Here is a 12028-nt window from a genome sequence, read left to right as displayed (position 1 = left end):
TGGCTCCTATTTAGCTGGTTGTCCACTAAGACTCCAAGATCCCTTTCACAGTCACTGCTATTAAGCCTGGTTTCACCCAGTCTATTTGTGTACCTTTGCTTGCTCTTGCCTAAGTGTAAGACTTTACTTTTCTCTCCACTGAATTTCATTTTGTTAGATAGGGTCCAGTGTTCACGTCTGTCGAGATCCATCTGGATCCTGAGCCTATGATCTAGGGCTGTGATGGCAAACCTATGGCACATGTGCCCAAAGTGGCACACGAAGCCATGTCACCCGGCACACACAGCCTTGCCTGTTTATCTTCCAGGTTTCTGGCGTGCATGCGCGTGCAATGAATAGCTGTCCTTTGCACGCACAGTAGTGCTGAAAACTGGTGTGTGCATGTGACCAGCTGATTGTCGGTTGTGCATATGCGCTGGGACCTGGAAGTTCGGCTTTTCCAGAGCGTGATCCCTTCGTGCGCGTGGTAGTGCCGAAAATCGGCCTGCACATGCGCGCCAGCCAGCTGATTGTAGGGGCAATAGAACCCGGAAGTTTGGCTTTTCCGGAGCGTGGTCCCAACGAGCATATGTGTGCACGTGCGACATTTCTGTGCAACCTTTTTGACACTCGGTGCCAAAAATGTTCACCACCACTGACCTAGGGTGTTGACTATTCCTGCCAGCTTAGTATCATCTGCAAAGTTCCCTCATCTTAGTCATTTATGAAGATATTCTAATCCACCACCAACCGTACCGTTTCCCCCAAAATAAGACCTCTCCGGATAATAAGCCCAATTGGGCTAAAATAAGCCCTCCCCTGAAAATAAGCCCTCCCCCAAAATAAGCCCTCCCCCGAAAATAAGCCCTCCCCGAAAATATTGCAATATAGCAGCAGCCATGAGGTGACCATGCTCACCGCCTCCTTAACCTCAAAAATAATAAGACCTCCCTGAAAATAGGGCCAAGTACTTATTTCGGGGGTCAAAAAAAAATAAGACCCTGCCTTATTTTCGGGGAAACATGGTAGTAAGATGATTTCTTTGCCCTGTGTTTTCGTAATTTTGTTAGTCCCCTCTGGCCTCTGGAAACTCCCAGCTTCAACGCGTGCTTCCCCTGCCTTGTGATTTGCCACTTGCTTTTTTTTTCTGTAAACAAAAACCGGAATTCGTCCCGCTGCCTGCCATTGCCATGTGATTGCATTCAAACGTGCAATGCCACCCCCTCTCAAAGATACAAGGGCGGAGGGGACGTGGGAGGGAAGACTGGAAGAGGTACTCTTAGCTTCCCTACTATTAGAGACTCTTATTAAAGTTGCAAAGAGACTCGGCCTGATCTCCTACTTTGCTAACTCTTCTGGTATGTGTATGTGGGTCTGTATGTGTGTGTGTGTGTGTGTTTTAATTGACAGGGAAAGACATTAACAGGCTGGTGTCCACGTGCACTTTCGAAAGGGTCCCGCCCAGGAAAAGTGATCAGCCCCTTTACTGGAAAGGGAAACTCTCTACTCTTTCCCCGCCCTCTCTCCCCCCCCTCCCAAAAAAAAACCTCATGAGCCTCGCTCCTGCCCCGTCCAACGCAAAACTCCGGCCCGGGTTTTGGACGCCACTCTAAGCATAGTAGCTGAGGGCAGTGTCAGTCTCTTTTTTTCTTGTTGTGTTTCTGTTACACTTCGCCATCTTGTTACAAAGCCTTTTTCTCGTCTGGAAGCTTCGCAGGAGCTCGGCTTGGCGGGCGATCGTTTGGCCGGCGTTGCGGTTTTCTATTTATTTTTTGGGGAGGGGGAGATCCACCAGCCCAGCAAGTTCCGGGGGGGTGGGGGGGACGGGGAGGCGAGGAGGGGTGTTTTTTTTTTTTGCCCCTCGAATTAATTTCTTTTTTTTGGAGGGGGAGGGAAGGGAAAACTTTGAAGTCTCCCAAGACTTTGGATATCCTTCCTTCCCCGAGCCTTCAAGCAATGAGCATTGAGACCTTGTTAGAGGCGGCCAGATTTCTGGAATGGCAAGCTCAGCAACAGAAAACACGTGGTAAGTGAGCGCGGGGGCGGCGGGGGGGGGACAGAAAAGAAGAGCGTGCAAAATCGGATTTTTTTAAAAAAAAAAGATGGAAAAAGACTTTTTAATTTTTTTTTTAAAAAAAGGAGGAGGATGGCGGCGCTGGTTTTTGACAGGGGCAGCGCTGCTCCCGACCCCAACGGAATTTTGACTGCCCAAAGGAGCGAGAAACAAAGTTTGCAGCGCAATTGGCGAAGGGGCATCCTTTTATTCGAAAGGGGGACGCGAAACACGCGTGGATTTCGGTGGGATTCGGGGAAATCCCCCGTCCGTTGCAAAGCGGCGCCTACGGATCGGGTTGTTTTTTGGTTTTTTTTTTTGGACCTGGGTGCAACTTTGATGGAAATGGTGGGTTTGTGTGTGTGTGATGTGTGTGTGTGTGTTTGCACAACGCCCCGTTCGTCGGAACTCGCTTCCGTGTTGAAGAAGAAAAAGAGAAAAAAAAAATTGCACGGTGGATCGTGCCCGTTTTTTGGGCGGGTTGGCTCGAAGGCGGGGTGGGGGTGGGTGGGCGATTTATTTCCCTTTGGATCCGGTAAGCGTGTCTTTTATTTTTTTTTATTTGGGCTGTTTCTCAGCTGAGAGATGTTGTAATGAAAAGAAGAAGTCACCTGATTTGTCGTCAGTTTCCTATTTGGAAGTTTCTGTTTTGTCCCTTCCATTTCCCCCAGTCCGGGATGGATGGATGGATAGAGATAGATAGATAGATAGATAGATAGATAGATAGATAGATAGATAGATAGATAGATAGATAGATAGATAGTTTTTTAAATCCAAATTTGGGCGGGGAGAATAGAAAAACCCGAGTGTTTTTTTAAGGGGAGGGGAGCAGATTACGCAAGGGGTGAACCTCGCCATTGTCTTCTCCGCCCGTCTACTCTGAAGTAAAAGGCGCCGATGACTTAATCGGGGAGTTTATTGCCCGGCCACCAGCACGATCTTCTTAAAAAAGGATCGCAGCTTCCCGAAACCGAGTCTGTTTTTTTTTTCGGTTTCTTGCTTGGGCTCTTAAAAGATTTGCTGACACACGCTAGCCGGAAAGTAAAAATAAATAAATAGAATTTAAATTAATTTCCTTTCCTGCAGACTTCACAGCTCCTGGGTCTTCCTTCCTTTCTGCAGCTCTTCCTTAAACAAAAAGAATAAAATAAAATCGATACCCGCTCCCGCTTTGTAATCAGACGGTGGAGGGAAATAACACCTTGGCCCATCTCGTCGCTTAAGCAGATCAACACCCCCCCCCCAAATAAAACGAACCCCGATACATTAGAAGGCTTTCCAATAGCATCTCTTCCCCCCCCCCCAATCTATCGCCAGGCAGCGCCCGGTTTGTTCTCCTCCGCGTCCAAAAGCTGCCTTTTCTGTGTCTTCCCCCCTCCATCCCCCGATTCCTTTTCTTCCACCCACCCCGCAACTTTTAATCAGACGATCCGTGCAAAAAGCCCAACGCGTGGCAGACGGAGAGAGGCGGGGTGTGAGTTTTTAAGATGTCATGTAGTTATGCGCCAAACGGGGGTGGGGGGTAGGTGAGAATCGACCTCCCCGCAAGCCCAAATTAATTAGTTAATTAAATAAATAAAAGCTGTTTTTGAAAGAGGAAGACCTTCCCCCTCTCCCCCCCCCTTCGGTAGGGTGATCCATGTCTTCCCGGATCCCGGCTTTGGGATCTGCTGGATTTCCTTAAGTGGAAGAGGGCGGGGGGGGGGAACAAACACACACACACACACACACACACTCCTGTTTGGCGCTTCCCAGGGCGGTGGCGGCGAGGCAGTGGCTTTTTTCCCCCCTCTCCCCTTCTTCTCTCCTCCCCTCCCCTTTATTTGCATAATGAAAATGACATGGGGGGGAGGAAGAGGAGGAGGAAAATCATATGATAATACTTAATACTTGTTCCGCCTCTGTCTCTCTCTCCCTCCCCCCAACCTGTCTAGTGAGACGCCTTTATGAGAAACGTGCTTTTAAAGAAGAGGCTCGCTCGTTTGAATGTGCTGTTTGGGGGGGAGGGAGGGAGGGAAGAGAAAGCGCTGGTGGGGGCTAAAGCGGCGGGGCTGAAAGTAAAAATAAAAAGGGGGCGGGGCTTGAGGGAGAGATGCGGTAGCGCGTGGTCGGGATCTAAGGGCACAATGGAACGTTGGCGTCGCCTGTGTCTCCTTTCTCCTCCCTCCCCCTCCCAGTTTTGGAACGTTGCGTGTTTGCTCCGCGTTCCAAACGCCTCCCATTGGCTGAGGGGAAGCGGATGACGTGTCGAGGCCCTGCCCCCGACCACGTGCGCTGGGGGACACATCCCTCTGGGGCGGCTGCTCCTGGCCTGCGAGGTTTGCGTGCCTGGAAAAGCGTGCGAGTGTGTGTCTGTGTGTGTGTGTGCCTGCATCCGCGAGGGGGGGGGGAGAGAAAAAAAAGGAAGGTGCCTTCCCTTGTCTGGGGGAAGCGCGAATAAAAAAATAAGGCAGAGGGGAGCTGATCAGAATTACGACATAATGCTACAATGTGGTGCCCCCTCCCTTCTCTTTTATATATATAAATCCTTTCCTTTTATTGGTTTTCCGGCTTCTGGAACTGATCTTTGCATCCATGATATTATTATTATTATTATGTCAATCTTTGGTGAGATTCACAGCCTTTGGGGCTGGTTGGTAGCTCAACAGCTCCAGTCCTAACCAAGGTTGTTGTTGTTATTATTATTATTATTAATTAAACATGAAATTCAGTCAACTGAACATTCAAAAAACGCATCACAAATACCATTGACTGGTGCTAATGGTTGATACAGGTTGCTGCCAGCGTCCTAGGTATCAACCAAGTACCTTCTTAAGATGTACGATGTTATGAGTATTATTATCATCATCATCATCATCATCAACAACAACAACAACAACAATTCAGAAAAGATTCTTGCAGAGGCAATTTATTTTTATTTTTATTTTTTTTTTTGAAAACACCCTTTTACTGCAATCTGTTTATCATTATTATTCCAGCAAAGTATATGAAGGGAGACCATTGTTATCCCACTCTTGAAATGGCCCTTTATTTATTTATTTTTGCTGGCTTGTGTTTTTAATGTGTTAAAGAAAATGTCAAGCTGTTTTATAGCATAAGGAGATTGTACTTCTCTAGGTGGATTCTGGAAATAGTTGAAGGACAAGATTCCGGTCGTTTGTTCCTGCAGTTCCCCCTTGTTTACTTCTGGGGTGGAAAAAAGCTTAATGTTTAAACTGAATTTGCCCTGCACCCTCTAATTCTAATAACCTTCTAGTTTTCTGCTTATATAATAGCAAACATTCCTAATGATAAATGTCTATGGAGAGATTCTCAGTCATCCAGGTCATAATTGTCCCAATGGTGCTTTTGTTTCAAGAGGCAACTGAACTCTCTTGTTTTTCTTTGAAGACATTTTGCTTTTTATCCAAGAAGCTTCTTCAGCTGTGACTTCCATTACCCACCATCCAGTCAGAGCTGAAGAAGCTCCTTGGATGAGAAGCAAAACGTCTTCAAAGAAAATACCAGAAAGTCCAGTTGCTTCTTGTAATGATAACATCACAAGTCTCTGAGCAGTGACATGCCCCCCATGCCTAATTCTTAGCTTGCAACCGTTTGCTTAATGACAATTCAAAGATGCAAAGGCACTGAAAAAAGTGACGAATGACCATTTCTCACACTTAACAACCATTCTCACACTTAACAACCGTCGCAGCATCCCCATGGTCATGTGATCAAAACATGGGCCCTGGGCAACCTGCATATGTTTACGATGGTTGCAGCATCTCTGGTTTGTGTGATGGCGAATTTGTGACCTTCCCAGCCAGCTTCCAACAAGCAAAGCTAACGGAGGATACTGGATTTGCTCAGCAATTGTGTGATTCACTTTTAACAACCGCTTCTTCGCTTGTCAACAGAAATTCTGGCTCCAGTTGTGTTTGGGAGGATGACCTGTACCCCATTTTAAATCGACATCTCAGAAGGAATTTAAAAAAAACAACAGCTATGTGTTGCTGCTAAAAATAAAGGAGCAATAATGGTTTGGATTGGGTTGCTTCTGTTGTGTGACTGCCAGGCTTAAGGATGTAGTCATTTTTGTTCAAAGTTGGCCTAGTGGTTAATTGCATGGTTAAATCGATGTTTAAAAAATAATACCGTGTTTCCCTGAAAATAAGACAGGGTCTTATTTTTTTCGCCCCTGAAATAAACATTTGGGCTTATTTTGGGGGAGGTCTTATTATTTTTGAGGTGCAGGAGGCCCCTTAACCTCAGCCCGCAGATCAGCTGATCCATAAAGGGCCCGAAGTTCTGTCTCTGTTTCTGGCACAGTCTTGCCAGCCCTAGCTTTGCTCAGCCCGCCGCTCTTTTTGCAGCTGCCACTAAGAGAATGGGCGCGGTAGGTAGGGTTTGGAGACCATTCCGCGTAGATGGCAGGTACATCGAGGGCGCGTGGGGCATGTTCCCCCCTTTCTGCCCCTAGGAAATGGCTGCGTGTGTATTTAAATATTATAGGGGAGGGCTTATTATCCAGGGAGGTCTTATTCTTGGGAAAACAGTATATCCCAGAGAATTGGCTGCAAGAGGAAAAGAGCAGACGGGAGCTTGATTATTTTGCATCTGGTTTGTGAACTTGCCTCCAGGCATAAGATTTGAATGTACATGTTCCTCTTAAGTTGGAATGAATATTTGTTTGGTTTGGACCTAGAGCAAGGAATCTCACTGGCCATCCAACCTAAACCATCGCTGTTACGGGAAAATAGTTAACAAAGGAGAATCTTCCTCCTTTAAAAGCCATCTTCACCCACATCCAAAGAGTTTCTACTGCCGATAAGTTCTTATTAAGATTTGATTTGCAAGGAATCCTTTTCTTGGCCCTGTTTTTTATAGCAGTGTTTTTAATTTTTGCATGCTGACGGGGGAATTCTGGAAGGAAGTCCACGGTAGAGGGTTGAAAAATACTGCTCAACAGAAACAGAAAACATTTCTGGGGTGGACGTGATGTTCTTGTATGGTGTGTTAACCAGCTTTTCTTCAAGTTAGGGACACACTAACTTGGTCATCAGGCTTTCTTCATAAGTCTCTTGGACCATGTTTCTATTCTTCTGCACCCAGCTTTTTGGGAATGTTTCAACGTTGTGTAATGTAAGGCTGGGGGGGGGGGTGATCTTGGAGACCATCTAGTCAACTCCCTACTCAGAGCAAGAATCCACCACTACAGCATTTCTGATAAATTGTCATCTTAGTTGCAAAGTTGTGTCCGGCCCATCACGACGCCATGGACAATGTTCCTCCAGGCCTTCCTGTCTTCTACCATCCTCTGGAGTCCGTTTAAGCTCAACGCCTACTGCTTCAGTGACTTCATCCAGCCTCTGTCGTCCCTTTCTTCTTTTTATGCCCTCAATCTTTCTTAGCATTAGGCTCTTCTCCAGTGAGTCCTTCTTATTAGGTGGCCAAAGTACGTGAGTTTCATCTTCAGGATCTGGCCTTCTAAAGAGCAGTCAGGGTTGATCTCCTCTAGGCCTGACTGGTTTGATTGTCTTGCAGTCCAAGGGACTCACAGGAGTCTTCTTCAGCACCATAGCCCAAAGGCCTCCATTCTTTGGCGCTCAGCCTTTCTTATGATTAATATATTGTTCTAATCAGAGGCCCCCAAACTTGGCAACTTTAAGACTTGTGGATTTCAACTCCCAGAATTCTCCAGCCAGCTATGCTATGCTACACTGCACTATCCTATGCTGGCTGGAGAATTCTGGGAGTTGAAGTCCACAAGTCTTAAAGTTGCCAAGTTTGGGGACCTCGGTTCTAAATGATTGACATACGGCAGTAAGCCTGGCTTGTTTAATCTTGGTTTATTAAATAGACATAACATAAGCAACAACAGTAAAAAAAACAATTCCTCAAGAGCTCCTCTCTTCATAAAAACCTCCAGTGATGGAGCATCCACAACCCCTGGTGGCAAGCCATCCCACTGATTAATTGTTCTCACCATCAGGAAATTTCTTCTGAATTCTAAGCTGGATCTCATTATGTTTTTAAATGGGGAAGTGTTCTGCCCCCCCTCCGTCCGGTAATGAATGATAGCTGTTTGCCACTCCTTATTCACAGCAATTATAATCCTGTTGGCTGAAAGCCCACACCCGACTCACTGGCAAGAAGTTGGCAGCAACCCAGACTCCAACAGACATGGGAACACAAGGCAGACCCCAGACAAGGAGTTCTCAAGATTAGTACGAACGGTTGTGTCCTGCAAAAGGACTCCTCCCAAAGTCTCTTCTTATATACTCTCTTGGGAGGGGCCAAGTCACAATCACCTGGGCTTGATTATGTCTTATGAGTCTGTCTCCGTAACTGCTGCTTCCATTTCTCCGTCCTCAGTTGCCTGGCATCAGGGACAAACTCCCTTTGATCTTCCCCACTTCTCCATGCCTCAGGCGCCTCCTGGTGGCCAACCAGCCTCTCTAGTCCCTGCTCTGAGTCAGAACCCTGCCCAGGGTCCTCCATAGCTGACTCATAGGGTTCCTCGCTATCTGAGTTCATCGGCAGCTCCAACGGCTCCTCCTGGGCCACAACAGGGAAGTATGCAAAGATTATAGACCTGTGCCTGCCTTCTGTTCTTCTGGCTTTTCTTATAAGGAAAAGGTCACCTGAAGGGAAATGTTTACTTGCCAACACCACCACGAACAATGTTCTTTCAGCAGCTGGAGTAGCACCAGCTGGTGACAGCCATGGTAACCCTCCCAACTGCTCCAATCATTGCAGAGGCCGGAAAAGACGACACAGCAGAACTCATCTTCTTTTTGTCAACCCCTGAGATATTGGAACACTGCTATCATGTTTCCCCTAGTCCTTTTTTTCATTATACTAGACATGCCCAGAATATGGGAGCCATAATCTCGGCTTGGGTCATGAGAAATGGGTTATTTCAGAGCAAGTGGGAAAAGTGGACCAGTAAAAATTCGTGGCACGACAAAACCGCGCTAGTCAAAATCGCTGTGATAAAATCGCGGCGCTAAAGCCGCGACGTCATCACCGCGTGTCATCACCGCCGCGACAACAGCGCGGCAACAGAAGGGCGCTTTAAAACGGCGCCGCGGCAGAAAGCCGACTTCAATTAAGGTAAGGGTTAGGATTAGGTTTAGGGGTTTGTTTTAGGGTTAGGGTTAGGGTTAGGTTTAGCGTTAAGTTTAGGGAGGTTCAGGTTTAGGTTTAGGGTTAGGTTTAGGGTACTGAGTGCTTGGGAATGCGTGATTTTGCCCTCCGCAATTATGTCATCGCGGTAGGGTCGCGTTTTTCCTTAGCGCTTAGAATGGCACGAATTAGTCTTCGCGCTTATGTCTCCGCGCATAAGGGCTTCGCGGATTTGTGGTGGAACCGTCAAAATTGGCAAGTGAATTCTACTCGTGATTTTTCTCATCGTCATGCAGAAAAGGAGTAAAGAGAAGAATGAGGTTCCCCCCCACCCCAAAGTGCAAAGACAAAAGACAACACTAAAAAGAGATTTGAGCCTGCTCAGGCAGGATTGGAGACATAGGATGGGGATGAAAGTGCACCTCCTGCTCGGAATCTTTAGCCATTAGCTTCCTAAGTGATAAGGCAATGTTCTACATACCATGGAAGTATTCTGCATACTATGGAAGATAGGAAGGAAACGTTAAGCATTAACCCTTGTGGGATTTGGATTGAGAAGATCATCTTGTAGATCAGCGGTCCTCAACCGTTCTGGTTCCACAGACCGGCAGCTGCAGGAAGAGGTGATGGTTAACATGCGCGCAACCTAGCTCCAGCGCATGCACAAATGAAGCTTCGTAGACTTGCCTCTTGTGTGGCCTGGTAAAGGTACCACTTAACTTACTTAGATAAAGGTAAAGCTTCCCCTCGCACATATGTGCTAGTCGTTCCCAACTCTAGGGGGCGGTACTCATCTCCGTTTCAAAGCCGAAGAGCCAGCGCTGTCCAAAGACATCTCCGTGGTCATGTGGCTGGCATGACTAAACGCCAAAGGCTCACGGAACACTGTTACTTTACCACCAAAGGTGGTTCCTATTTTTCCACTTGCATTTTTTATGGGCTTTTGAACTGCTAGGTTGGCAGAAGTTGGGACAAGTAACGGGAGTTTACTCTGTTATGAGCTAGGGATTCAAACCGCCGAACTGCCGACCTTTCAGTTCAGCGTTTTAGCCGCTGGGCCCTTTCCCGGTTCCCAAGGCATCACCTAAAACGGGTCTGCAGCCCCCCAGTCCCCAGACAGTATCAGTCTATGGATCAGGTGCTGGGGACTTTGGATGATGCTTTCATACAATTTGTGTCATCTCAGCCGCGGTGGCGCAGTGGTTAGAGTGCAGTACTGCAGGCTACTTTTACCAACTGCTAGCAATTTGGCAGTTCAAATCACACCAGGTTGAAGGTTGACTCAGCCTTCCATCCTTCCAAGGTGGGTAAAATGAGGACCCAAATTATTGGGAGCAATATACTGACTCTTTAAACCGCTTAGAGGGGGCTGTAAAGCACTGTAAAGTGCTGTTGCTATTGCTATTCAAAATTGAAAAAAGTGAATTATGACCGTAGCATCCCCTATGCTCAGCTGATCAAAATTCGGTTCTACCACAAATGCGTGAACGACAAAAGCGCGCCTGACTAAACCACAGTGACAAAACCGCACCGAGAAAACCGCACAACGAATGAGCCCGGAAACGCGCCGACAACAGCGCGCCGACAGAAGCACGCTAACCCTAACCCTAACCCTAAACCTAAATCTTACCTTAAATTAAATCGCGCTTCTGTCAGCGCGCTGTTGTCGACGCGGTTTTGACATTGCGGTTTTAGCGCCGCGGTTTTGTCGGCGCGCTTATGACGTTCGCGCTTTTGTCGGGTCACGCAAAATTCAGACTCTTGGCAATGGACTCATTTATGACGGTTGCAGTATCCCAGGGTCATGAGATCACCTCTGACAACCTTCTTACCAGCAAATTCAATGGGGAAGCCGATCCACTTAACAAGTTAGTGTGACTAACTTCATCACTGCAACGATTCACTTAACGACTTTGGCAAGAAATATTGTAAAATGTTGTAAAAAAACCACTTAACGACTGTCTGTCTTAGCAACAGAAATTTTGGGTTGTAAATTGTAAGTTGAGCGCTACCCATGTGCATCTTTAACATTTGAGCACATTTGGGAGGTCACAGGCAAGGACGGATGAGTCTCGGGAGGGGGGGAATTCCTTAGGGGGCAAGTAAACAGAAGAGCCACGTTTTATGCTCTCTACCAGCTCCAGAAACAACGAGAAGCAACCCAAGATCAAAGGAAGTGATACGTCACTTATGGATGTTGTGCAATAGAATTCCTTTCTGTTTTTCTGACTTTCTTCAGTTGCTTTCGATTCTCTTTTTTATCCTGCTGAAGGAAATGGGAGCTGGAGAGATGGCATGAGTTTTAGACTGCTGGGCAGATATTATCAGGCATTGAACTTCGATGATGGAGACATTAAAGCCCAGAAGCTACCAAGCAGAAGCTCTCATACCATGCAATTTCCTAGTTTTGGTAGATTATTGATGATCTACTTAAGTCAAGCCTTCCAATTGGAGGTTCCTCAAAATGTGTGTGTGTGTGCATGTGCGCAGGCATATGAGAAGAATGAATTCCATTACCAAAAGCTGCTCTTTGGCCTGGTCCTAGCTTTCAGTATTTACCAGAGAGATGGTTGACCTTTGTGGGATACATGAAGATGTCCTCATTTATGTGCATAATGTGCTTCTCAGAACATCCCCTGTGAAGAAAGCAGCGAGCACCCCAAGGACTGGGGTCTCCAACTTTGGCAACTTTAAGACTTGTGGACTTCAATTCCCAGAAGTCTTAAAGTTGCCAAGGTTGGAGACCCCAGCTCTAGGAGTATGTTTCTCTGCTCAGCCTTGCCAAGAGCAAATCCCACACCTGGAAATTTCCTTCAGCATGGAGTAAAAGAGTCTTCTTCAGATTTTATAGGGCTGTGGAACTAACCTGAACACTGGAAACACTGGAAG

General features: G+C 46.8%; 1 protein-coding gene across 1 annotated transcript in view; it reads left to right on the top strand.

Moving 5' to 3' along the window:
- Nucleotides 1-1817: 1817 nt before the first annotated feature.
- MNT (MAX network transcriptional repressor) overlaps nucleotides 1818-12028 on the top strand; it is a 94104-nt gene continuing 83893 nt past the window's right edge. The window contains exon 1 of the mRNA XM_087717182.1: nucleotides 1818-2005. Within this exon, the coding sequence (XP_087573308.1) occupies nucleotides 1936-2005 (70 nt within the window). The 5' untranslated portion in view covers nucleotides 1818-1935. The remainder of the gene's footprint in view (nucleotides 2006-12028) is intronic.

Source organism: Thamnophis sirtalis, unplaced genomic scaffold (assembly GCF_051295495.1).
Source record: "Thamnophis sirtalis isolate CommonGarterSnake01/CBP01778 unplaced genomic scaffold, rThaSir2_p1.2 scaffold_6, whole genome shotgun sequence".
In the NCBI taxonomy this organism is placed as follows: Eukaryota; Metazoa; Chordata; class Lepidosauria; order Squamata; family Natricidae; genus Thamnophis; species Thamnophis sirtalis.
The sequence above is the reverse complement of the archived record's forward strand: the minus strand, read 5'-3'. Positions and strand labels throughout refer to the sequence as shown.